The 27,572-nt window shown below is 39.3% G+C and overlaps 1 protein-coding gene across 1 annotated transcript in view; it reads right to left on the bottom strand.

Moving 5' to 3' along the window:
• LOC306883302 (netrin receptor UNC5A-like) overlaps positions 1-27,572 on the bottom strand; it is a 217,337-nt gene that overhangs the window by 105,381 nt on the left and 84,384 nt on the right. Inside the window, exon 2 of the mRNA XM_079438470.1 lies at positions 778-999. Within this exon, the coding sequence (XP_079294596.1) occupies positions 778-999 (222 nt within the window). The remainder of the gene's footprint in view (positions 1-777; positions 1,000-27,572) is intronic.

The following is a 27,572-nucleotide window of genomic DNA, read 5'->3' as shown; positions in this document are numbered from 1 at the left end:
TTATCTAAAAGTTATTATCTAAGCATTGTTTAGGTAACTCTAAAAACCTTGAATTTTGTGGAGCCACTCGACTTTCTCAGTTTCTCAATTAAAGGTATTGTTTTCAGTCATTGCACATAAGCTTCCTGATATGTCGATAAAGAACATCTGGCTTTCAATCCGTTTTCATTTATCATGGATCACAAACTCTTCATTAGGTGACCTTACATTATGTAAGACCAAAATTGTTCATTAGGCTATTCATAAAGAAACATCTGATGCTATATCGCCCCTGTATAGAGTACGACATCATCGTTATGTATAATATCTAGCCTAATACCTATATATTAGTTTGCCAAGTTTACAGAATGAACTTTGACCATAATGTTGCTTGGAAACCATGAACAGCCTACGGTTAAGCTAAATGATTACTATTAATAAATAGAACAGAACATTAGTCTTATATAATACTGCTGTTCCTGCAGTTTTATAAAAGCTTTCAGTGTGCATAGCAACATCTGGTAACTACAGTAAAATTATTATTCAATTATATTATTAATAGATTACAAAACTGACAGTTTTGCAATTATTAATATTGCTGCCTTTGCTCCAAAAACCAAGAAAGATCCAAACTAAACCGGCCCTTTATGATAGACAGTACACTAATGCTACAGTCCAATCCATGAGCATCTAGAAAGCATCCTTTATAGGCACTCCTGTTTTCCAGTGTCATTTTATAAATGCTGTGGGTCAGCCGGCTTTATTGTCAACCTCAGAGAGAGTGTTGAGAGGGTCTACCTGTGGCAGGGTCCACGTCACGCTCGATCAAGTGCTGATCTTGGTGAACCCATTCGCTGTTGCACTTGAAGTAGATCTGAGTGGCAGGGGTCGAGCGGCAGGTGAGGGTCACTGGCTTGTTCTTAACGATATAAACATCATCAGGCTCCACCAGGAAGTGTGGCAGCAGGTCGGAGAAGGCCGCAGGAAGTGGATGTGTTACAGTGGCCGCATGCTCTCCACCTGTGAAAGCAAGTGAGATAAAACTTTAGGGACAGGTTGTGGTTGTTCAGATGCCTGACACCTTTTAGTAGTGCAAAGAGATAATGAGTGTATCTGATTTAATTTCACACTCCGAACCCTGTGAGCGGACAGATTGCTTTTGACACGCACCTGAGTGCAATACTAATTTTGTGCATCCGTATTTGGTAGAATACAGATATTCTGCCAACCACAGCTGACACAACGTCTCCGCTACAGCAGGTCTGGGAGATCATGCTAATGGCGTGGCATTAAAAGTGCTTGCTTTTGCCTGAGTGACATGGGATTGTATTTCTAGACAAAGAAGGTTCATAAATATATAACAAATGACTTTAATAAACTTCAAATTTAAGTCACCATGACAACATGCATTTTATTTGAGATGCTAATGAATAAAAGTAATAACAGGAATTTCAAAATAAAGCTATTATTTACCAATCAAATCAAATGATCAACCTGTCTTTTGATTTAGATTTTAAAAACACCTTGGAGTATCTTGGATTTAAATATGTTTTTAGATTTATAAATGATCAGAGTTAATTTCTGTCAATTTTAAGACAAAATTCAGTTGTTATGGCTTAGAACAGATTTAAGAGGAGCTGAATAGGGTCTTATTTTATTATATTACAGTCAAATTAACAGCCAAATACTTAAAATTAAATACTCTCTCTCTCTCTCTCTCTCTCTCTCTCTCTCTCACACACACACACACACACACACGCACACACACACACACACAAATTTATTACATTTAATATTATTTTTACACCTGGAGTCCCTGGGATCCCAAATAGTTATAACTTTTTTATGACGGACAAATGATTAAATACATTAGTTTATAATTCTCACAAGATAAAAAAAACAAGTTATTTTTATATAGATTAAAATAATTATAATTAAATATCAGTAAATTTCAAGACAAAATTCAATTGTTAAAAAAAGGTTCACATTGGGTTAAAAAAATAGGTTCAAGAGCACCTGAATAAGGTCTCATTCCATCCTGAAAGAGACATATGCTACTATCTTTCATTCCCCACAGAAAAACAATGTGTGTGTGTGTGTGTAAGAGAGAGCAAGTCCCCGTGTTAACAGGCCGAGTAAAAAGCTTCTGAGTGGTATGGCCTTGTCAGGTTTGCCTACAGCGGTGCTGAATCCCATCTCTACTCTCTCTGCTGTTAATCACAGCCTTTTAAGATCAGAGCTGATGGACCGCAGGTCATAAATCCCTCTTGCTGAATGACCACGGCACTTCAAAACACGCTCGGCGGGCCCTGTATCCAGGGCTTTAACTCAACTCTTTATTACACCCGGGCTGAACACAGTGACGTGACTGCCAGCCATTCACTGACTGACAACCGCCGTCACAAATAGGCCACATTAAACGTGAGGCGAACTAGCTCTTTATTCCGACGACCCCCGGTAACGTGGCAAGATTAGGTGGGGTGCGTGGCGCTGTTTACGGATCAAAGATCTGCGTGCCTTTGTGGGCGGAAATGTTTCTCCCCTGCGTAGATTTATAGAAGGAGCGCCGAGGCGGTTGGATTCATAAATGTTTGGAGAGATTCAATGAGAAATCATCATTAATCAGAGCTTGGCCCTGCGACTTGCGGGAGAACAATTCTTAAGCGTGGCACGGAAACAGAGCGCACCCCTATCAGTAATTGTGTTGCTTCATTTGTTAGCTGCAATGTTTTTCTGGTCTTTGTAATTAAGAATGAATTGCTAATTTATCCTTTTCCACCCACAATCCAGAGCAATCAAGCAGCCTCGGCTGGCTGTTTATTCCCTCTCCATGCTGGAGGTCCCACACCATTGTGCATCAAACACACACACACTACATGTCTGATAGCCTTCAGGGCTGAACTTAGTTTTTAAAGTGATCACTTTTGCCAATTAGTTATTCCCTCTGCATGTTTCTCATTACAGAGTTTCACTCTGTTTTTAGACACTTGTTGCCATGCCGCATAACTTGCCTGCATATAATGTAGACTAAAATCCCAACAACTTTGATCTTGATTTTATCAGAATTGAACAATGTTGTGCAGGTGCAAAACATCAAACACATTTAGAAAAGGGCCAGTTCTGGGTGCAAATTAGATTAAATTACATTAGATTGGAAGTTAAGAGTGTGTATTTTCACCTGCCACCACAAACAGATGTTGCATTTGGCTGAGGAGCTAATGATAGCAATGAGAGACTGCTTGGATGCTTTCTTTGAGGATTAACACTGAATGATACATCAAGAAAACACATAATGCTGTAGATTTACATATCACAGAAAGTTTTGAGATTCTCAGCATATTACTCTATTCCCAGAAAATTACAGATAGAAACTGCCACCCCGATCTCCCGGCAATTCGTACATATTTTACGAGGTGGCTAATTCGTACGAATTCGTACAACCTCACTCGTACAAATTCATACGATTTTTGCTAAATCGTACGTATTTTACGAGTTGCCAATTCGTATGAATTTGTACAAATGACCTACACCTAACCCCGGCCCTAAACCAACCTGTCACTGGGGTTTAGACAAATCGTACTAAATCGTACGAGTGAGGTCGTACGAATAGCCACCTCGTAAAATATGTATGAGTTGGTCGTGAGATAGCGTTGAAACTTCTGGTTGCATCTGGCCAGAAGAGAACAGCACACTATTTCCCTGTTTAACACTCTAAAGCTGCTTTGACACAATCTGCATGGTAAAAAGCGCTATATAAAGACTTGACTTTGATTTTTATATTTTAGTAATGTGCTGTTGTCATTGACATTTAATTTTTTTTTTTTTTTTTTTTAGTTTTAGTTTTAATCATTTTTAGCCCTTCAACTTTTTTACTTTATTTAGTTCCACAACATTTCTAATTTTCATATTTGTTCAGAAGTTTTTCATCTCATTTATTGTATTTCAGCTTTCTACAAAATATTTCTATTTTAAATAAATTCAGCTCTTTTTAACTTTTTAGTTTGTGAGCATAACAAACTTCTTTAAAAAAAAAAAAAAAAAAAACACATTAAAACGCTTACTCAGGGTGCTTGACATGTCCACACAATCATCTCTATACTGTATATACAAACATACACACAGAAATCACTTACATCATCTTTAAACAGCTATACTCCTCGTAGAAAGGAGATCACAATGTCACAATCACATAATTAAGCAAATTTTTCTGAACTGTGATATTAATTCACAAAGTAATAGAAGACTGGCTGTTTGAGACATTTTCTATCACAACTGGACTGTGGCACAGGACGCAAAAAGCACATCTCTCCTAATGAAACAGCAAGGCCAACGCTGACCTTTCCAGCACCTTCCTCATCTCCCCCTGCAGAAAACCACAACCCGGGTAACACAGGTAACATTAACCAAAGTAATAAACGTCAAGCCTCCACGCCAAGACATTACCCAGCCTCGCCAGGCCTAGTGCAACACGTCATAATAATGCTGCTCTGCTCATTTCCTTTTGTCATTTTACGTGGTGTTCTGAGTTGCTAATTCATCAGAGTGAAATACAATGAGAAACAAAGCTACGGCTATTGAACCTCCACTAATGTATCGTGTACGTGTTAAACTCTTAATAAAAACTAAATGTTCTGTGTCCAATGAAGGACATACATCACTTTCTAGTTTCACCCCCCAACTGCTACATTACAGTTTGTGCTACGACAGACAAGTAATCTATCTTACAGGGACATTCATTTATTAAAAACATGCTCAAATGAATCGGGAATTCAAGCCGTTCTGTTGCAAGCAGAGGATGGTGCAATCAAGGCAATTATTGCAGGTCAAAATGGCTTTCTTTGTGCTGATGTAAGACCGAGCGCCCACAGGATGTGGTCCGTCTAATGAGCCTTAATTTGACACAGTGATGATGGCCATTAGCTCCTCATGGTGACCTTTTCTACAACATGAGAGCTCAGTAAACCAGTAGGCAGAACTGGCCCAATCTGTCCAGGTGGGATCTATGTAAGGCTGAGGTGAGATACGACAATCATAAATGAGCTTTCAAACTGTTCGTGACCGTCTACATCTGTTTTCCTGAACAGTCTCAAAGGTTTCAGGCTATGTTGGATTTAATAGAGATGAATTCATTTTTGTTGAGTATTTCAAAGTATTGCGATATGTTATTCTCACTATACTGAATTGATATTCTCACTGCAAGAGTCCATCTTTTTCCTCATAATTTATTTATTTATTTAGACACTGACTGCTAACCAAGGTGCACTATTCCCATGGTGCAATTTTTAGGTTATATTTTTGGCCTTGCTGCCTTTTATTATGAGAGGACTGTTCAGAGAAAGACAGGAAGCAACTGGACAGGAGAGAGGAATGGGATCGAGAAATGACCATGAGCCGGAACTCAAACTTGGGTTGCCTGAAGCGCTATTGCGCCATGTGTCAGAATCATATTATTTTTACTGGAATGTGCCAATGCTCAACTCTATTTTGAAGGCTCTGCAATGAGGTAAAGCAGGAAATTCAGCACAAGTTGCACATTCAGAAATGTGTGAGAATAATATTGCAATACATCAAATTTTCGAAACACAATACAATAAACTGAATATATATCTATTAGCCTATATCAGCGCATTAACACATATGTATCATATTTCATATGCAATTTCTTTAAAGTTTATCTTTAATAAACCTAACTACTTCATCTTATTCGTGCATTCTGTTGTCTAATTGACAGTTATTAAGCAAGTAAGCGCATAACTAAACATATACACCCTCAAGTTGTGATACACGTGTCTTTTTGCTGTAAAATCTTTACTGATTTTTATAAAGTAACCGTAAGAATAACTTTTATGTTGTTAGTAATATGTCAAAATTCTTTTTTCCCTACATGATAAACGGCTTGCGCCTCAGAGCGCAGATGAAACACAATAAACTGTGTCATGTTATTTTGCGTTTGAAGGCGGATGATGTTTGGGAATTAAATAGTATGAGACAGTTCTGGGAGGTAACTACCAAATCGTTTTGATGACAGAATTTAGCTCAGGCATTTTAGAATGATTAAAACAACATTTGAGATGGTGTGCAATGAGATTGGTGCAAGAAGATTTGTTGAGGCGAAGTCACATGAGAGTTTTTGTTGTGCATCAAGGAATTCATATGGTAAATGTCTTTCCGATATATTTTATATGCATGTTCTCTTATTGAATTACAACAAATTACCCACAACAATTGGTCACACATTTAGTGTGCATATTGACATTTCCATCCAGTGTTAAACAGCTACTATATTGCAACTGCACTGCATTTTTTGTCTCCCACAATAACCAAATAATATAATTTTTTTTTTTTTTCTAGGTTTAATAAAGTTCCATTTCTTTTTTTCAAAAGTCACTCCACAAAACTAATAATTGGTCCAAAAACAATATAGACTTTAGATTTTTTTTTTATGTTTAGAAAATATGTAAATTAATGACCACTCACTTTAAAAAATATAACTGCAATACATTTAAGCACATTCACAATTTTACAAGTGATGAGAACAATCACAACTGTACATTTAATTTAAATAAAAAGAGATATGAAACAAAATTAGAATAAAAAAGTCCATCTCAATTAAGAGAGAAAAAAATGAAATTACAGGTCATGTCAGCTGCCCGTGAATGTTTTAAACAGCTGGCTCGGAAGAGAGCACCTTTACATCCTAAACGGACAAACTGCGTAGGATGTTTGCACGTTCTGTTAACACACGTTCCAGCTCATGACAAAGTTGAATCCTTTATTCATGCGAGCATATTCTAGCCATACAAAGCTTCAAATTAAAGTCATTCTGTAAGGCTGACTGATGAGCTTCCCACGCTTATGTTGTTATAGAGTTTAATATATTCATCACTCTCTTTGCACTTATTTCATATGCATGCATGCACACACACACATACAAAGAAGAAAAACAACTGCCCATCCGTGCTTAGCGGGCTCCTCATGGATCAATGCACAAATGAAGTAAACACTACATAATGGTTAACATTTGAATTTGAAATCTGATATTGCACACAACTAATATCTAATGGATACGATTTTGTGTGCAATCTGATAATGCAGATTCTCATCCCTGAACATTATACGAGTGATGAAACATACAGGTACATCTAAAAAAATGTGAATATTGTGAAAAAGTTAATTTTTTCTCATAGCCCAGCTCATTCTTATTTCAAAAAGAGAAACTTTCATATATTTTAGATTAATTACATGTAAAACATTTCAAAAGTTTTTTTGTTTTAATTTTGATGATTAGAGCTTACAGCTCATGAAAGTTAAAAATCAGTATCTCAAAATATTAGTATATTTACATTTGAGTTTCAATGAATGACCACCCCTACAGTATAAATTCCGGGTGTCTCTTGTTCTTTGAAACCACAATAATGGGGAAGACTGCTGACTTGGCAATGATCCAGAAGATGAACATTGACGCCCTCCACAAAGAGGGTGAGTCACAGAGGGTCATTACTGAACGGTGTGGCTGTTCACAGAGTGCTGTATCAAACATATTAAATGCAAAGTTGACTGGAAGGAAAAATTTGGGTAGGAAAAGGTGCACAAGCAACAGAGATGACCGCAAGCTTGAGAATACTGTCAAGCAAAGCTGATTCAAACACTTGGGAGAGCTTCACAAGGAGTGGACTGAAGCTGGAGTGCATCAAGAGTCACCACGCTCAGACATCTTCAGGAAAAGGGCTACCAAGCCACTTCTGAACAAGAGACAACGTCAAAAGCGTTTTACCTGGGCTGTGGAGAAAAAGAACTGAACTGTTGCTCAGTGGTCCAAAGTCCTCTTTTCAGATTAAAGTAAATTTTGCATTTCATTTGGAAATCAAGGTCCCAGAGTCTGGAGGAAGAGTGGAGAGGCACGGAATCCATGTTGTGAAGTTTCCAAAGTCAGTGATGATTTGGGCTACCATGTCATCTGCTGGTGTTGGTCCACTGTGTTTTCTGAAGTCCACAGTCAACGCAGCCATCTACCACGAAATTTTAGAGCACTTCATGCTTCCTTCTGCTGTCAAGCTTTATGGAGATGCTGATTTCATTTTCCAGCAGGACTTGGCACCTGCCCACAATGCCAAAGGTACCAAAAGCTGGTTCAATGACCATGGTGTTACTGTACTCGATTGGTCAGAAAACTCGCCTGACCTGAACCCCATAGAGAATCTATGGGGTATTGTCAAGAGGAAGATGAGAGACACCAGACCCAACAATGCAGATGAGCTGAAGGCCGCTATCAAAGCAACCTGGGCTTCCATTATACCTGAGCAGTGCCACAGGCTGATTACCTCCATGCCACGCTGCATTGATGCAGTAATTCATGCAAAAGGAGGCCCAACCAAGTATTGAGTGCATAGAAATGAACACTTTTCAGAAGCCTGACATTTCTGTTTAAAATAATTGTTTTTATTGATCTTATGTAATATTCTAATTTTCTGAGACAATGAATTTTGGGTTTTCATTATCTGTAAGCCATAATCATCAAAATTTCAAGAAATAAAGGCTTGAAATTTTTCACTCTATGTGTAATGAATCTATATAATATATGGGTTTCACTTTCTGAAATGAGTGACAAAAAATATTCACCTTTTTCACGATATTAAAATTTTTGGAGATGTACCTATATTTGTGAGAACAAGATATTTCTGTCAGTGCCACAGAAATGTGTCAGCTCAATAAAATAAATACTAAAATTACATTCTCATGCAAGCGCTGTCAACAGTAGATGCAATTCATAACGTTCCCAAACCGTGAATAATGAATCCAAGAGAACAAATTCCTTTAAAAACACTACACGAAAAGGCACAGTTGTTTGTAATGCTAAGAATGAAAGGCTTGTATCTCTCCAAATACTGCCATTTTGAGTAAATCTACAGGGTTTTGCAACAGCTGAACATTGACCAGTCAAAACCACACCACAAAGCACCAAAGAGATCAATCAGAACCAGATGCCACCAAAAACAGATGTCCAGCAACAGCCAATAAATGTCACCCATCAACCACTTCCTTTCTCTGATCTGATGCATGACACAGCGCTGGCATTTGACTTCAGAGGAAAAATCTTCTGATAACCAGAAGCAAACATGAAGACTCTATCAGCTAAATTGGAATAAATCGTTGTCAGACTGTAAATACGGGTCCAGGCGCATACAATGGCAGAGGAAGGTCACATAAGGTCTCTCTTCATTGGCCACTCTTACTTCGCCTGCCCTTTCCAAGCCAATTAAACTCCTTTATCAGTTATTTGTCCCTTCAAGCAACGCATCATAGAGCAATCACTCGGCATAATTTAAAATCACAATGATGAACGCGGCTGTAATGCGTTTTATGATGTCATCACCTCTTTACAATGTCTCCAGAAATAAATTTTATTACAATTATTATACAGATTATTAAGCCATTTCATGTGCCAATAATTTAACAACATAACCATGGCGATGTTGGCGGTTACAAAGTGTTGATACGGCCCTACGTTTTGAAGGAAATTAATTTTCTCAATTCCATTTATCATTTATAGTTGAAATTACAGTAAGGTCACAAAACAGACATCTGCACTTCCGGATCCTCCAGGCAAGAAGTTTTCAGCAGCACTGCATGTCTAATGATCTCTTAAGTACTATATAATGCAATAAAGTTCATTCATTTAATCAAAGCTATTATGAAGTGATGCATATGTTCCTCTTCAGGAACTCTGCTGCGTCAGGAGACGCTTTGGGGAACGCCTACAGCGTAACCGGCTCTGAATACCAATGAAATCTGTCCAAAGGATGGGAGGGACGTCACGGGCGAGGTGACGTAATGACCAGCTGGTATAAAAGCACGTGCGGTGAAACCGGCGTCAGCTTTTTGTCATTCAGCAAGCGCTCTGTGTTTCTGTCAGTCTTATTTACTGTTGTCTGTCTTTAGCTATGGCTAATAAGAGCCAGTTTAAGGCTTGGAATATGGGAGAAGCGCAATACGAGCTGTGTGTTCCTCCCTGCAGATGTTTTTTTGTGTATGCGGGGGATACACACAGCTTGTGTGTGTTGGTGTTCCCCGCGGCGCTGCCCGCTTCCGCTGAGGCGGAGCGGAGGCGGCGCTCATGGGGTTCGCAGCAGGATCTGATGGAGGGATCGGAGACGAGCGAGTCTCTATCTCCATCCTCACCTGTCAGATCCCATGACCGCTCCTCGAGTACGGAAGCCCGTCTCGCGGTTACTTCCCATCGGGCAGCGGCGTCAGTGTTTCTCGTGTCTTCCTCCGAGGAGGTTGACATGGGAAGCGTTGAGCATGTTGGACCCACTCTGTCACCCCAATATGTGGAGCTTGTGGAGTGGCTTGTCGAACCGCAGAGAGGGTTTTCTGCGGTTTCAGACTCGCCTCCACATCCGAGCCTGCCTTTTTTTCCCCCGACCTCCACACTGAGGTGTCGAGGTCGTAGGGAAATCAATTCGGCCCGCCTCTTCGTCCCCTATTGATTACTACGGTATGTGATGGGGACGAGTGAGCGCGATCAAAGAGCGATGCCGCGTGTGGAACAGACGCTTGCGAGCTATCTGTCCCATGACGCTGCGTCGTCTCTGAAGGCAAGGGGTACGCGGCAGCAGGTCGGGTTGGCTTATGTCTGCACGCCATGGTGGTGTTGCGGGCATGCCACGCTGACCTGCTCAAGGAGTTGGATGAGGGCGGGGGCTTCTCCCTCGCCGCTCTCTAGCTCACTGGGCTGCTGGGTGAGAGCAGCCCCTGCCGCGTGCTGACTCCTCATATAGGCAAGCTTGGTCTTCGGCCAAGAAGCCCTGATGTGAGTGGGATCAGGGCTTATGAGGGTAGCCCCGCTGGGGTAGAGCAGGATTCACCGCAGCATACGGTGCTCGTCTTCCCCCAGTGCCCTCAGGAGATCGTTCTGCCAACCCTGCCACCTACGGTGCTTCAGGGCGCAGCGGTCTCCAGCGAGCGCACGTCTCAGTCTCTTCCGCCCGGTACCGTAGCGGAGCTGAGATGCTCGCCACCCCTTCAGGGGTCTCTAGAGCAGCTGGTTCGGTCGTTCCCTGCCGGTTCGCCGCTTCAGGGCACCGAACTAGCCGCTCTGACTACACCAGAGGCCAGTCTCGAGGGACTGGTTCCCTTAGACTATTTCACAGTGTGTAAGCTACTGCCAAATGTGTCTAGATGGGTCCTGCGCACTGTAGAGAGAGGCTACATAATCCAATTCGATTCTCATCCGCCTCAATTCAACAGGGTGAATTCCACATTAGTGGGCCCCGAGCAGGCTCTGGTAATGGAACAGGAGGTACATACTCTCTTAAGGAAGGAGGCCATCGAGGTGGTTCCTCCTCACGAGACAGTCCGGGTTCTACAGCCGGTACTTCATAGTTCCAAGGAGAATGGAGGATTGCGTCCCCTTTTTAGATCTGCATCATTTCAACTGCTCAGTCTGTTAGACTGAAGTTCAAGATGCTCAGGTAAGTATCTCAGATCAAGTTCGAGGACTGGTTTGAGACGTAGATCTAAAGGACGCATACTTCCATGTCTCCATCCTTCCCACTCACAGGAAGTTCCTGAGGTTTGCTTATGGGGGCGAAGCTTACCAGTACCGGGTACTTCCCTTCGGGGAAGTCACTCACTGTCAAGCAGTTTCAGAGACTGCTGGGTCTGATGGCGGCTGCGTCCAACGTGTTACCTATTGGCCTGCTGTACATGAGACCCCTACAGTGGCTTCGCATGATCAAGGTCACGCGGCGGTGCCTACGTGCCTTGGACATGTGGTGACAACCTTGGTTCTTGTCCCTGGGCCTGGTGTTGGGAGCTCCGTGTCGCTGCGTACGCTAGCGACGGACGCATCCTTCACCAGTCGGGGAGCGGTCATGAGTGGCCGCCCTGCCCACGGTCTGTGGAGGGGTCATCATCTCGCTTGGTAAGCGAGATGCTGGCCGTGTTTCAGGCTCTGAAATACTTTCTCCCAGACCGAAGAGGTTGCCATGTGTTAGTTCACACCGACAACACATTGGTGGTCTTTTATAGCAACCACCAAGGAGGTCTGCGGTTCGCGCCCCCTATACAGGCTGGCGCACCAGATCCCTGCGTGGGCTATGAGGCTGAGCTCTCCTGGTTGGTTGAGCTGACTCCCCTCAACTTAGAGGGTCACCTTGAGCATGCCGCTCCCTTCTGAGCATCTGGGTTAGCATGTGGGAGCAGACACCCAGTCGAGGCAGGGGCTGTTGCTTCACACCGAGGTGGTGAAGTAGATCTGGAGAGTGTTTGGCCAGGCTCAGGTGGACCTCTTCGCCACTCAGACAGCGCAATGTCCCCTCTGGTACTCTTTACGTCATCTAGCTCCGAGCGGAGTTCTGGAGAGAGTGCGCCGGGACGGACTCCGGCTGCTATTAGTAGCCCCGTTCTGGCCAGGCCGAGTATGGTTCTCAGACCTGATTTCCCTCCTCGACAGCTTTCCATGGGAGATTCCAGTCAGGAGGGATCTCCTCTCACAGGCAGGAGGCACCCTTGTGCACCCCCGCCCAGAGTGGTGGAAGCTGTGGGTGTGGCCCCTGAGGGGGCACAGCTCATAGCTTCCGGTCTGTCAACCGAGGTTGTTGAGACCATTCTCCAATCCAGAGCTCCCTCTACGAGGAGACTGTACGCCCTGAAGTGGAGACTCTTCACTTCATGGTGCGGAGATCGCCAGCTCAACTCAGTTAACTGCCCGGTTGGTACAGTGCTGAAGTTCCTGCAGGCTCGACTCTCCGCAGGGTTAGCCCACTCCACCTTGAAGGTCTATGTGGTGGCAATCTCGGCTTACCACACCCCTCTTGGTGGACTGACAGTGGGCAGACAACCCCTAGTTACACGTTTCCTCTGTGGTGCACTGAGGCAGTCGCCTATGAGTCTTCTGACCTCCCCTCGCTATGGGAGTCAGAGCATTCCATGAGAAGTGTGACGGCCTCCAAGGCCTTTCTCGCAGGTGTCCCTATCCAGGACATCTGCAACGCTGCGGGATGGTCTATGCCCTGACCTTGTCAGGTTTTATGGCCTAGACATACAAGCCACTCCAGGTTTTTCGTTCTCTCACCCTAGCTGTGCTCCGTTGGATACACACAGGGCAGGGACTTGGAAGTCTGGTGCCGTGGGTATCTCGTTCCCCAAAGCGTCTCCTGACGCAGCTCGAGTTCCTGAAGAGGAACGTCTTAGGTTACGTATGTAACCCCAGTTCCTCAAAGGAACGAGACGCTGCGTAGCGAGGCCACACTTCCGGCATCCCTGCCAGCGCTTGCTTCATTCTAGAAGCTGACGCCGGTTTCACCACACGTGCTTTTATACCAGCTGGTCATTACGCCACCTCGTCCCTCCCATCCTTTGGACAGATTTCATTGGTATTCAGAGCCGGTTACGCTGTAGGCGTTCCCCAAAGCGTCTCCTGATGCAGCGTCTTGTTCCTTCGAGGAACTGGGGTTACATACGTAACCTAAGACGTTTTATAACGAAACTATATATAGTACATAGGCTTTTTATAAAGGTGCATAACAGGTCATGACAATCTTAAAGCTTGACAAATAAAAATAAAAAAATTAATTATTGTCCAAATGCACATTTAACCACATAAGTAATACAATTTGTAAATAATATTCTAAAATTATATAACTTTTATATATTATAACTCAAATACTGAGTCTAGATCAAGGTCAAAACAGTACTTTAATTAATAAATCATTCCATTTAATCAATAAATCTGCAATAATCAATGTAAAAATAAATATCATTCCAACTGATTTTTTTTTTTTTTTTTAAATATTGAAAGTCGTATTCTGGTGAGAACTAGGCTGTTTTTTTTGTTTTTTTGTAATGCTCCTAGTGATTGATAAAAGATATTGGTACATAGAAAGCACAGACTAGACAGGAAATGGTGTTGTCTGAGGCCCTGACTGATGCCTGTTTACCACCAGACAACAAATATTTGCTCTGCCTTGAGTCCAGGTTTAGTGAAAATCTTTCCAGCCACAGCCTCTTTTCTTTTCCCCCAAACAAAAAACACACCTCAGTTCACATCACAGTCTACACACACCTCAGCTATGAGTCACAATCAGAAAATATCCTATTTTTGCACCATCATGCACAAGGTACAGTTTGTGTCAAAAGAGATTCACCTCACTAAAACTGAAAACGTTAAATCTCAAGGGGAGCATTCCTGGGACAAACTGTTACCAATTTGAAAATTTATAATTAATCTAAATTCTACTTGGATGCTTCAAATGACAAATCATAGACTAGCAGAGCTTTTTATGGAAGCCTGTTTCCACCACTGAATAAAAAAACTAAAAAAGGAAATTGCTATTTTTTTCCCTCACATTTCTGACTTTTTTTCTCAGAATTGTGAGATATAAACTTGTAATTCTGAGAAATAAAGTCAGAATTGCGTAATATAAACTCGTAATATAGAATTGCGTAATATAAACTAAATTCTGAGAACATAGTCTTTCCCCCCCTCAAAACTGGACTTTATAACTCGCAATTGCGAGTTTATATCTCACAATTCTGAGAAAAAAAACAAAGTTATAATTGCAAGAAAAAAGGCAGAATTGTGAGAAAAAGTCAGAATTGTGAGATAAAAAGTTGCATTTACCTTTTTTTTTTTTTTTTTTCAGTGGGGCAGAAACGGGCTTCCATAGAAACCATAGAACGGGCTTCCATAAACAAGCACCCAGTATCTGGGTGTTTCAGGTCACTTTGGAGAAATTTTACTTAGGCCAGGGTTGCATTTTGTCATTTAAGCTGCATTATAGGTATATAATTTCTAGATATATAAAATAAAATAATAAAGTATCTGTTGTACATAATTTAAAGGGATTTAAAACAACAACAGTAAATGAAAAATACATATAACCTATAAATACACAAACCTATAAAATCTTATGGCATAAAAAATTACATTGTGATGGATTAATTACATTGCAAGCTTTCAGGAAGAATTCTGGGGTAACGTGAATAGAAAAGACAAACATTCACAAGCGACCAGCTGGCTTCATGCAGGGCTGATTTAAAATAGCCAAGATATGCAAATTAAGAGAGAACGAATGAAATATAGTAATGGGTTTGCTTTTTTGTATTTAACAGGGGTCTGTCTTTCTCTCTCTCTCTCTCTAAAGCAGTGCAGAACCATAATGTTGAGGAATGGTTTTGATTTACCCATCAAAACCAATTTGCTCATTAAGCTCATTTGAATGTGTTAAAAGGTACAATCTGTAATTACCAAAACAGCACTGCGGTAATTGGTCTGCTCAACATACAAATCAGCTATTAACTGATATTTGTAAACAATGGAAGAGGTCAGTATAATACGGTATCACTTATATGTGTAAATTTAAATCAATTGGGGGCATATATTGTACTATTTTGAATGGTGTTTAATAAATAGGATGTCACACATAATAATAAGACCTAAAAATTAAATAAAGTTACTTTATTTTGCACCAAAAAAGGCAAAAATGTAAATGCATTCATTTATTTGCTATTATAGTATTTCAGTAAAAGCCTCTTTGCACAATAGTTGCGTTGTGAAATGTGTCACAAAAGCGTTTAAAGTCAGACTTAAAAAAAAGAGGGACGATGTTAAAAATCAATTTCAGCTTTTCTTACATCTTCTGGAAGGATGTGCAGATTAAGGGTCCTCTTTCTAAACAATAACAATAAGTATTGCTGATGTGAAAATGTGGGTAGTCATGTTTAAATGTAAGTTAAATAAAAAAAAAATGGTCAGCAGTTACAGTGTGTTTTCATAGCTTGATGAATTCTTAAAAAAATCAAGGCAAAGTAGATGACCCCTTTAAAAAATTCCCTTGAAAACTACTCATATTCAATAGCGATTCATAGGAGATTAAAAAAAAGCCAACATATCTTTTAAATTTCCGATCAAAATGAGTCTTTACACCTTTCAGTTCTCATTCTAAATCCACATTCACACCACATTTACACTAACTCAACCCTGTGAAAATCCCAAAATACCATCACACTCTTCTTATGAACTAATCTAATCCAAAAACCCATGATCGGTCAACCTGCCCCCAACCCTCTACCCAAAGGTACTGTGAATCTAAAACGACACATGTAAAACAGTCATGCCAGCAGTGATCTCGGCCTTAAATGTATATAATATGGCAGTTCATTTGTTCACCAACTGTCGAAGTGAGTGCCGCTGTTAAGGTGTGAAGTCTTTTAATGAGCATTTCTGTGCTGTGAAACAGATGTCTCCAAATTTCAGATTTGATTTGCTTTTTATCGTTTATCTCATTTATAGTCTCCTGTCTCAGCACGAAAGGCCTGCAAGAGGTTGCAAGGTGTCAAACAAATCCAGTTAAACAAACCTCTACAACCTTGCAACCTAACCTGCAAGTGACACGGCAGTACAAGAAAGACATTGAGAGTTTGAGGTTAAAGCTAAGTTTTCTTTCCCTTTCATTCCCCCTTTAGCTCAGTCTCTCACACACACACAAGCACGATAAAAGAAGAAAAATGCACAAGACAAAAGGACATATTAAAAGAAAAGATTAGTGAGCAACTATAAAAAGACTAGACTATCTTCTCTCCTTGGACACGCAGACAGGAACCAATATGTTTTATCTAGTTTCTTGTCCAGATATGTCTAATCAATATCCAGGGTCTCTCGAATGTTCCTTGAAAGGAATAAGGGCTTATTTTCCATTGATTCAATGCCCCATGTTAACACGAAAAATGGCACAAACTTTACTTTTAAATACATATACGGTAATGGATGTTTCAAACAAGGGCTTTGTGATTGTTCGCTACCCCCTCTGGTAATTGCCACTTGCACAATATGCACTTTGTAAGAAAAGTGCATGCCGTGAACGTAAATGTAGATGTAAATTATTCATTTTCTTATGGTTGTCATTAGGAGCCCAACTTTCCTTTAGAATAACTTTAAAAACGAGACAGGGAAACAATAAAGGGTGATTTGCCTAACAGAGAAGATCACAGGCTGCCCTCTAAAGGCACTAGAAATGAAAGACCAGACTTACAGCCTTGTGTTACTGGGGGACTTAATAGCTGTTGAATTGAGTGCGATACACAGGGCTAATAAAGCATGACATTTCATTTAGCTTGGGTCTTTAGGTTCATACGAAACATCCCCTGAATGGAAATGTTTAATATAGGAAGTGTGGCATCTTAAGCTAGTCAATTATCTGACCTACACACAAAAACAACAACAAAACCTTTAAGTTTTTTATTTTCAATCCAATAAAATCACACATTATTATTATTATTTTTAATAATAATAATAATACATATCCTTTACACACCCAGGTCAAGTCAAGTCAAGTCACCTTTATTTATATAGTGCTTTTTACAATGCAAATTGTGTCAAAGCACTGCACAATATCAAAAAAGGAAAATAATGTGTCAATAAGTTTAAATAGTGTCTTTGCAATCAGGTCGACGATATCGCTGGAAATGAAGCGTCCCAGGACTTTTTCAATAGCAAGTTGAGTCGGAACCATCATTGTGGTAATTTTCTATACAAGGCATGCTCGGCTTCTACTGATCGGCGACTGATCTGACTTGAAGTGTATGTTGTTGCGAAAATTTGTCAACGTGACGCATGTTATTAAAATACTGTAAGTACAATTCAAGAGCAGTCGACTGCCTCATTCTGCACAGGTTTGATGAAAATACAGCTGCTTCACCATTCACCAGATTCCCAGATGACAACGATTACGTGTTTTCTGTTTATTCTGACATCTTCAGTTCTGCAAATGCTCACAAAATCTGTGTTACAGTAAAAACTCATTTTCATGTAATCTTAATAGAAATTGCTTATGCTACACTTTATTCTTGCATATACAACCATAGTACATAAATTACATTCATTCATACATTAAAATGTCTAAAGCATCTGTGTATTTGACAAATATTGCATCTAATCCACTTTATGTGCGACAAAGTATGCAAACACAGCGCTAGCTTTACTACGGAAGCAGGAAGCATCCAAATTCTAATCTCGGTTTTCAATTCCTCCCCCAACTGGAAGCTGCAAATCTCGCCAATCGGTTACATTCAGTCACAGAGAGTTATTGGTTTTCAAGCTGTTCAAACTTATATATATATATATATATATATAAATAAAATGCACAAAACCAACATTTTAATTTTAATTTAACTATTTAAACTATTAATGTAAACTTTATTACATATTAGACTTATTTTAAGACTTGCAAACCTCAAATTCCTGAATAGAAAACCTTGTTTGACTGTAAACAAATTTCACTGAGCAAAATTAAAAAAAAAGGTTTCATACCCTATTGCATATCTCAAAATAACTAAAGCACACACAAATTCTGGAGACAAAAAAATTATTGAACCTTTTGGAATGGATGTGAAAGGGATGAGTGTGGTAAAAAAAAAAAGAAAATAGAAGAGGCCTTGTGAAAAAAGAGGAAAGTCATGAAACAATTTAGATTAACATTTTAAACCCTTATCTAATTACCCAGCTTCCCCAGAGAAAAATAAATTTAGTTGAACTCACACATTTTTTTACAATGCAGTTCTCAAATTCCAGAAACAAAATGCCACAGAAATGACACATTCATCTGCAGAAATGTTCTACCCCAAACATTAAACACAACATTATCTTTTTTGCCGGTATATAAATGTTAACGTGAGAAAACTATCCCAATAATTAGCTAATTACGTCTGGAGAATGTGCTTCATATTATGCTTTTTTGCGACTACACCAAATGATAACCAGAGGGATCCTCTTGCGACTTGTCAACTTGTTCACCTGAAATCCGCATCCTCCTCCACATGCAGGCCTGGCTGAGCTTTGAGGAGTCTGACTTCAGCAGTTTAATTAGCGTGACAAAGAAGCAAGGCAAGTACACCAGAGATTCCTTTTAAAAAGGCACATAATATAATACTTAACAAGAACAAGACAAAGCAGCACATGAGCACCTGCTCGGGCCTAATTATAGCCAAGCTATGCTAATGCAAAACAATAGAGTGCCACATTACTCTTTTTCCTGTGCTTGCACAGTGAATTTAAAAGGTAATGGAACTTTTAGAAAAAATAGGCACTAAAATATTAACCAGTTCCACAATATTGAACCTGACAATGCACATGAAGTTTTCGTCACCACAAGTTAATGAACCTTCAAGTGTTGGAGTCATTCTGGGCTCTGCAGTGATTTTCGACATGATCTACTGAGGCAGAATTTCCATGATGATCCAAGCCAGAGTAAAAGCTATCCATCAGCATTCCCATTCATCTCAAAGACTCTTTCTCAGCGGTAATAATATCAGCATGTAATGGAATGAAGACTTTTCTTCAAGAAGAAAAACTTCAGTTATATGAGAGATGGAGACAAAACATTCATAATGGTTCAATGTTCACATCTGGTCATTAGGAAAGCCATGAAAGGTGTTTGACTTCAATCTTAGATTCAGGATGAATACATTTTGCAGCATGCAGCCACATTATCATCCTGGAATATTGGAAGATCACTGGGGAAGAGTGTTCGAACCCTAGGGTGCACTTGATGCTGTCAAATGACCACGTATTATTGGCCGTTACAGGACCATACAGTGCGATGATTGGACCTAATGACTCCCAACAGACGGCTGGCCATGCCATTACAGACAACCTGCAATGCTTAATGGGAGGCAATATTGTGTGTTTAAAGGTATAGTTCAACCAGAAATGAAAATGCTGTCATCATTTAATGTCACCCATAAAATGTCATACTGCCTTGAAACCCTATTGATTTTTTAAAATACCTTTTAGCTGTGTTTCACAGAAGAAAGAAAATCATGCAGGTTTGGAACAGATTTTTTGGGGGTGAACTATTCCCAGAAACTGATAAAAGAGTTTACATGCAGACATTGGGAAATGGATTTACCATTTGAAACAACACAGTTTCAAAGTGTTTACGCAACATGAAACATTGTCAGTTTATTAAACATAATTGGTGTAAGATATACATGTAAAAGCACTATAAAACTAAAATGATTAAAGAGCAATTATTGCTATCAGAGCGTCTGCAATTAAGGCACCAACCGCTCTGCTTGAGAAAACTCACATATTTAAGTGTTAATTGTCAGACTCCTGTTATAACAGACACATTTTAATTGGCAGCGCATGTAATGTGACTAACTTTGGAGATGCATTTGAAATTCATCTGTAATTGTAATTTAGCAAAGGGCAGTTAGTTTATTTAGTTTCCAGAATAATCAATATTCAATCTCATCTGTCCTAGACAGTCAAATATGCCTATTAGAGCTGTAATGTTTTCAGATGATGTGACATTAAAGCTCACACCCCTAAACGTTTTAATCTGGAGACTGAGTTCAGGTGAAAGACAGACACAGAGAGAGACTAGATACTCACATGAAAGTGAAAGGCAAAACGGGATGTCATGTGATAAGAGTAAAGCACGTCGAGAAATGAAAGACAAAGCAAGAAATCCGATCCGAGTTTTCCTCGGAGTCAAACAGACAGGATCAGACTCGCACGCATTTTTAGGATATCAGCCCTCAGCAGCTGAGGAAACTCAAGCTCCCCTCAAATGCCGTTCTGATCAATTCTATTCATTTCCCCCTGCAAACTTCCAGACGGATTGCTCTGATTTCACAAGCGACAGACATATCGTGTCCTCTGACTCCGACCACGCATGAATACAAATGATGTAGAAAGCACATCTTTTATGACTGGAGACCACCTCCGGAGCGTCCCGTCCAAAGCCAGAGATCAAAGATAAGCCAGAGTGCGTAGTACCCCGTGAAGCTGCTTTGTTACGACATGAATAATTACATAAAGGAAATCCGCACACATAAAAAGCTCTGCTGCATGAGAACATCACATCTCTGATGGATGGGCTCTGGGTTTAATATGATCGTATTATCTAAGTATTTTCATTGCCATTTATTACGCGCTCCCATTTTTTGCTCGCCGTTTGGCAGCACGTGTGACCTCTGGCGGTGCGGCATGATTTATTTTTCACAATTATTAATATGAAGTTATTGAAGGACAAGAGTTCCTTGCGTATAATGAATTAATGAATTGCTAACTCCAGAGTCGATAAATTCTGTAGATTATTGTTAACATTTCATTGGTGTTTCTCTCTTGGAAACTTGGGCGAGCCAAAAAGTGACTTCACAAGTCGTCCTTTTCAAATGTTGTAGCTAAAGCTAATAAAGTGGCTCAGCAGCTCCCTCTCAAACTGTGTTTATGCCTGGCAAACCCACGAACGGTAACTATGTCAAACAATGTCTTCTTTTATTCATAAGGACCTCATTTTAAAACAGGGAACGTTCATTATCAGACTCCATAAGAGACATTCTGGCAAGGAACGATCTATATCTGCTTAAAACGTGGAGAGACTTTCAAACTACCTCAGCACAATAGAGTTTAACAGCAAATGCAGTTGCTATAGTGAGCTAGGAAATGGCAAGAAAATGGCAAAATATATGTGCCTGCTTGAGCTTGAATGTGTGTGGGTTTACTTAGCTATATTTTGGGGACATAAATGTCCCGGAAGTGAGCTAAATCTGTCAAAATGTTCCAATGGGGACGTCCTCTAAATGTAAAAATTATTCATAAGTAGGTATTTAACGTAAGGCATCATATTTAACCATAAGGCATTTAGCGACTTTAAAGTGATTCTTTAAGTCATGTGTGACTCTTTTGGTACTTTTGATGAAATCAGATGCTCTTCAACATAATGTTAAACAACTTTTAACATACAGTCACAAGCCTCTGGTAAATCAGTGCGGTCTGTCTGATTCAAAGATTAAGTGACTCAGTAAATCAATTCAAGCCAATAACTCAATTTGAGGCTGATTTGAGTCATTAAAAATGCATGGAAAAACTGCCTTAGTGACATACATCTGATTCAGATTTAATCAGTCACGTTTTAAGTTTGTGTATTAAAAAACAAACTAACTTCAAAATACATATTTATGTTATTTTATATATATATATATATATATATATATATATATATATATAGAGAGAGAGAGAGAGAGAGAGAGAGAGAAAGAGAGAGTATATTTTCATAAATATATTTATGACAAATTATATATTTATACTAAACGTACTACTATAATATATAATAAAACAATTACTATTTTGCAAATGACATATTACATAATATCTTGATAACATACACACAAACACGCATTTTATAATACATTTGATGTATTTTTACATTTTCTATGTAAAAATTTACATTTTCTAATTTTCTATGTAAAAATTACTTCTAAAAGCATACGGAAATCTTTATGAAAATGAAATGCAGAGGGTAGGAACATTTGCCATGGCAGGAAGTGTTAGGAAGGAAGAGAAGTTTACAATAAAGTGCATTGCGAGCATCTGTTGATTGTGATCATCCATTCATTTAGATTCACAGGAAGTAATAGCACACTATGAATTATGGAAATCTAACAGAAGACTACAGAAGACACTGCAGACAAGATTACATGGCAGAAATGTCCCCAAACACTACCTCAGATCAGAGGGAGAGAGAGGCACATGCCGAGAGACAAGGTTGCATGGGAAAATATACAAATGAGAGAAGAGAGACAGAAATGAAGAAAAAGAAACCACACATATCACGACAAGCAGTGTGTGTGTGTGTGCGCGCACATGCGCGTGCGTGCGTGTTCTCATTTGCTTTCTGGGGCTGATGATTCTTTGACAGGCATCAGTATGGGGTGGGACAATGTAGCCTGTTAATGACACCTTACTGCAAATTGGAGCGAGAGGACAAGCTCTGGCCGATAACAAGGAAACAGGTCCCTGAATGTCTCTGGAATTTTCTTTATCACCCAATATTACCTCTCTCTCTCAGTCTGTCTCATGCTTTCTTCCTCTCTCTCCATCCCTCTATCACACATCCACTCCCTCTGGGACAAGCTTATCTCTCTGCTCAGCACAGAAAGAGACGTTTCTTAGTGCTGAAACACAATTTATTTATTTTTTCACCGCACAGCTGTCATGTCAATGATGGGTAATTTATGGCAACTGTGCAGGCTAACTCACCCAATAAGATGATTTTTCACCAAAAATAAAATAATATTAATAATAGCTTCATCCTTTGGGGATATGGGCAGCAAAGTGTGGCTGAAATGAGTGGTGGTTACGTGTTAGATTGTGGAATTAAGCTCCTGCCTGAAGAGCAGAACGTCTCCAGACGCAGTTATGTTTACTATGGTGTTTGAGGTCAGAGTTGCTCTCTATAAAAGGGTCACTCTCAATGTTTCGGATAAAGAATCAATATCACTTTGCTTGTAATAATAATCTATGACAGTAAATGAAAGTGAATTTATTAGTCCATCCTAGAGCTTCATAATATGAGCAAAATCTTACACCAATATATGAGTGGTCTTAAAATCATGATATCTCACAGTATGACAGTTGTGTTAACAGATATATTATGTTGTATTTACAGAATTCCATAACCATATATATTTGTTATATATATTTGTATATAACAAATATATGTAATCTAGTAAACATTTTACATATTACTATTATAAATACATTACTATTTACACAAATATACTATTTAATATACTAAATACTATTTTATACACACACACACACACACACATTGTCCATTTGTTAAATGTTTTATGCACTAAATTAAAAAATATTATATACTATAATATAAAAAAATATTAAATTAAATGTATTAAATTTATTTAATTTACTATAATATAGGTTTATTATAAATATATAATAAGTTTTTATTATAAATATATTTACAAAATATTCAATAAATATAAATATTTTATTCATTGTATGATCTAAAAATTATATTATAGCTCCAATTACGAATCTACAAACCGAGAAACAATAAAACACTAAATAAGTCCCATGCTTTGGCAAGTGGGGCTGTTAAAATTTTTATTTTTTTTTAAATGTTTCAACAACTTGCTATTTAAAATCTTCTCCAACTTTCTACCCTATGTTTTCCTCATTTGATGGGAGTGTTGTGAAGTCTGCGCTGCCAGTGTGACTAAAACCGGACCTCCTGTGGCTGCGCAGGCGAACACCCAGTGTTACCGCCTGCAGCACAGACTTCATACCACCATCCTGGTCAGTAGGGGGCCTCGCACGTATCACTTACACGCTGTCCTCTTTTCTTCCTCATCTGAATTTTGCACTACACCCCAGACGACTGGTGATTAGCACAATTTGTTCCCTCGCATAATACTGTGCTTAAAATAACACATGAAAGACTAAACTCAATATGTAGCAGAACGTATCACAAAACTGCTGGTTTTTGTAACGAGACAGCACAGACACAGATTGGGAATACAGAATCTTTCTGGCTTGTGACCAATTCAGCTATTGCTAAAAGGAATTGGCAGAAAGAGAGGGGAAAAATATTGACTCTCACTCTGTCTCTGTCAATGAATGGCACTCAAAGTCTGAAATCCGAATGGCTCATGGATGTGTTTACTGTTAAACAGGTTTAAAATTTGTCTAGACTCAAAAGCAGTAATGCAGGGTCTAGGATGGGTAAATATATTCAACTAAAATAAAAAGACTACTACTATACTACTACAGCTACTAATAACAATAATAATAGGCAATATTAATATGAAACAGTAATAATTTTTTGCATACATTAATATATATAAATATATTTATGCATGTACACACACACACACACACACACACACACACATATACGCACACACAAATGTTATTATTATATTATTATGTGGAAATAATATGAAACAATTCTTTTAATTAATCACATTTTGTAATTTAACTACAATTCTCAATAATGTAACATTATGCAAATGTTCGCATTTACAATCAATTTGTTTTAAATCTCTAACAAACAAATTGGACAGCCTACAGTCTTGTGGACTTTCACGCATATCCAGAACCCATTGCAAGTCTGCAAGTACATCAAATATAAACAGTGACTGTGTAAACATTTATCTCGAAAAAAACTGATGGTCTGGGGTGGGCACCATAAAACAACAACGACAACAACAAAAAGGTAGTAATTAAATTTCAAAAGGTGAAAGAACAGTCCAAACAGGCCAGGCAAACAAAAGAATTCTACTGAGCCACCGAAGAACTGGTCAACAGAGAGCCTTAACAACAACATAACATTAGGGTACTCCATTTAAATATTTGAAAAGCACTCTAAAACAAGAGAGAAGAACCTCTGATTGTGGGTTGCCAGGGTTTGAGGCCATTGAGAGCGCAAAAACGCAACTATCGCCTTGGCATAATCCCTAAACAGATTTGGTGGAGGGGAGCAGAGGACACGGGAAGAATACAAATAGTTTGTGTTGGCACACTGAACGAGGCTCGCCTACTGACTGAGGGAAAGCTTATGTTTAAAGTGTATTTGTCAAAAGTAAATGCTCAGCCTCTCTCATCGTTCAACGTGTGTCTGCCATTTGTTAGCCTCTGAGCTAATGGCAGCCTGGTAAAAGCAAAAGCTGCGGTCGTTTTCCTTTCAAACATTGATGGCTAGATCCATCACTGAAAGAGTGAAGGTCTGAGCCCACAGAAAGAATGGTTGGTGCTGGTGCTGAAATGTGCCACGGTGACAAATCTTGGTCCTTGAGGAGCCCGTGAACATATGAAGCTCCTAATGCTAGCATTGACAGCTATTTACAGTGTGCTAGCGTGACAGCGACTCCCTGGGAGTTTACCACAGCTCTCTAATCTTCTCATAAATATATTTCGCAATCTCTCACAGCACGTTTTAATGCCAAAATAAAGATTATCCTTGCAATAGTCCCCCTTCGTAAAACAGTCAGAAATATATTGGCATAAATAAACAAGCATTTATATAGTGTGTTGAAAATTAGTAAGTGTCATACTATAAAGATGTTATTTAAATTTTTTGTCATTGTATTGAGGGAAAAATAATGATTAAAACATTAATCATTATCAAAAATAGATTTATAGAGTAAACTGCCTTACAACCACCAGCAATGCATGGCTTTATAAACATACTACATTCATAGAGCTGTAGACTAAATACTAATAAAACAATCAAATGATCAAACAACAAATAACTAATTAGTTGTGTGTACGTTAGTGGGGTAAGTTAATGGAGTAGGCTTGGGCCTTTGTTTAAATCATATTGAAATCCAGAAAGTTTTAAAGCCAAACAAAGTGATACAAATCAATTGTTTGATGGAATTAAACCACAAAAGGCTAAGCGTCTCCTTACATGGATTTATTATGCACATAAATGTATACATGCCCAGAATGCTAATTCCTTAGAATGCTGAAGTATGTTCAAAACATCTCAGTGCATCAACCATAATATGCCTCCTGTTGGGAGGTTTATGATTCCCCATGAACAGATTTAGACTATAGGTTCCCATTTCATATCTGTAATTAAATTCACATCTGTCCTGGATGCCACAATTATCCTTTCTAGAGATAATCACAAAATTACATAATTTGGATTTTCAGGGCAACATCAGAATGATTTATTGAGCATTTTTTGTTGCCTTTTTTCCATTATAATTCAGACCGTTCTGCGCACGACCGGATAGCAAACAAACAGTGAACTGAACACCCTTTAAGTGTTTATTTCCTCATTATTATTTGTTTTAATCAATTAATTAGGGCCACAATGCAGAACTTTGCAGTAGGCATGGTTTGTGAATCTTCCACATTATGACAGGCTTTGTTTTTATTTATTTCATCAGCCCGTTTATTGATTTATTCATCAAGTGATTTGAGTTTCGTGAGCCAGAGCCGGGCAGATTCAGCATAATCGCAGGCCCGCAATATGAAGATTTATACTCTAGCGCGTGCTCCGTGAGTTTTTGTAACAGATGCACAAACAGACTCGGAGCACAACTGCAGTCTGTTTATATATCAAAATCCACACAAACTAAGCGGTCCGTGGAGAGTGAACGAGTCTTATGGCTGTATGCGAAAGCTTTTGCAATGCCTATCATTTGGCAACGGCATAGAAGCGTTTGAGAATAAGGGACTTCTTTATGGCTTCCTCCCGCTCTCTCTCTCTCTCCCTGCATCATTCTTTGGCGAGATGGGCGATTTGTTTTACAGATGCCTTTGTCCGACACCTGGGTGAATAGTGCAGTGCAGAGTGCTCTCCTTGGCTGACGTATGGCCCTACTGATGCGGTCTGACTGAACCTCGCTGATAGCATCCAGCACGCATTAGCTTCAACCGCATGGCCTAATAAGTCTCCATACATCCCCAATATCCACTGACAGCCCAGGCATCAAGCCTTCCCGTGCCCTTTAAATGCATGTAGTATCACAAGCTCACTGCAAGCCTAATTTGCTTCCTTATCTAAATTAAAGTAAAAGCAGTCTGTTAATTGAGTTGCATGACCTATCAGGAAAAGGTTGAGCCATTATACACTAATTACGATCCTTACTAGATAACTAGATAGGTTGGCGAGTAACGTGCATAATTTTGGCAGTACGCAGGCAATGGGCTGTTTACCACATGAGAATAATCGAAAGCATAGACAAATGTGAAGTTTTAGAACCGATGGGGGCGTTGAGGTCAGTAGAAGATCATGATGATATTGCGTATTCCCCTCAGAGTGTAGGCA

The sequence above is a fragment of the Barbus barbus genome, assembly GCF_936440315.1.
Source record: "Barbus barbus genome assembly, chromosome: 17".
NCBI classification, from domain to species: domain Eukaryota; kingdom Metazoa; phylum Chordata; class Actinopteri; order Cypriniformes; family Cyprinidae; genus Barbus; species Barbus barbus.
Note: the sequence above shows the minus strand (reverse complement) of the source record. Positions and strands in the feature narration are given on the sequence as shown.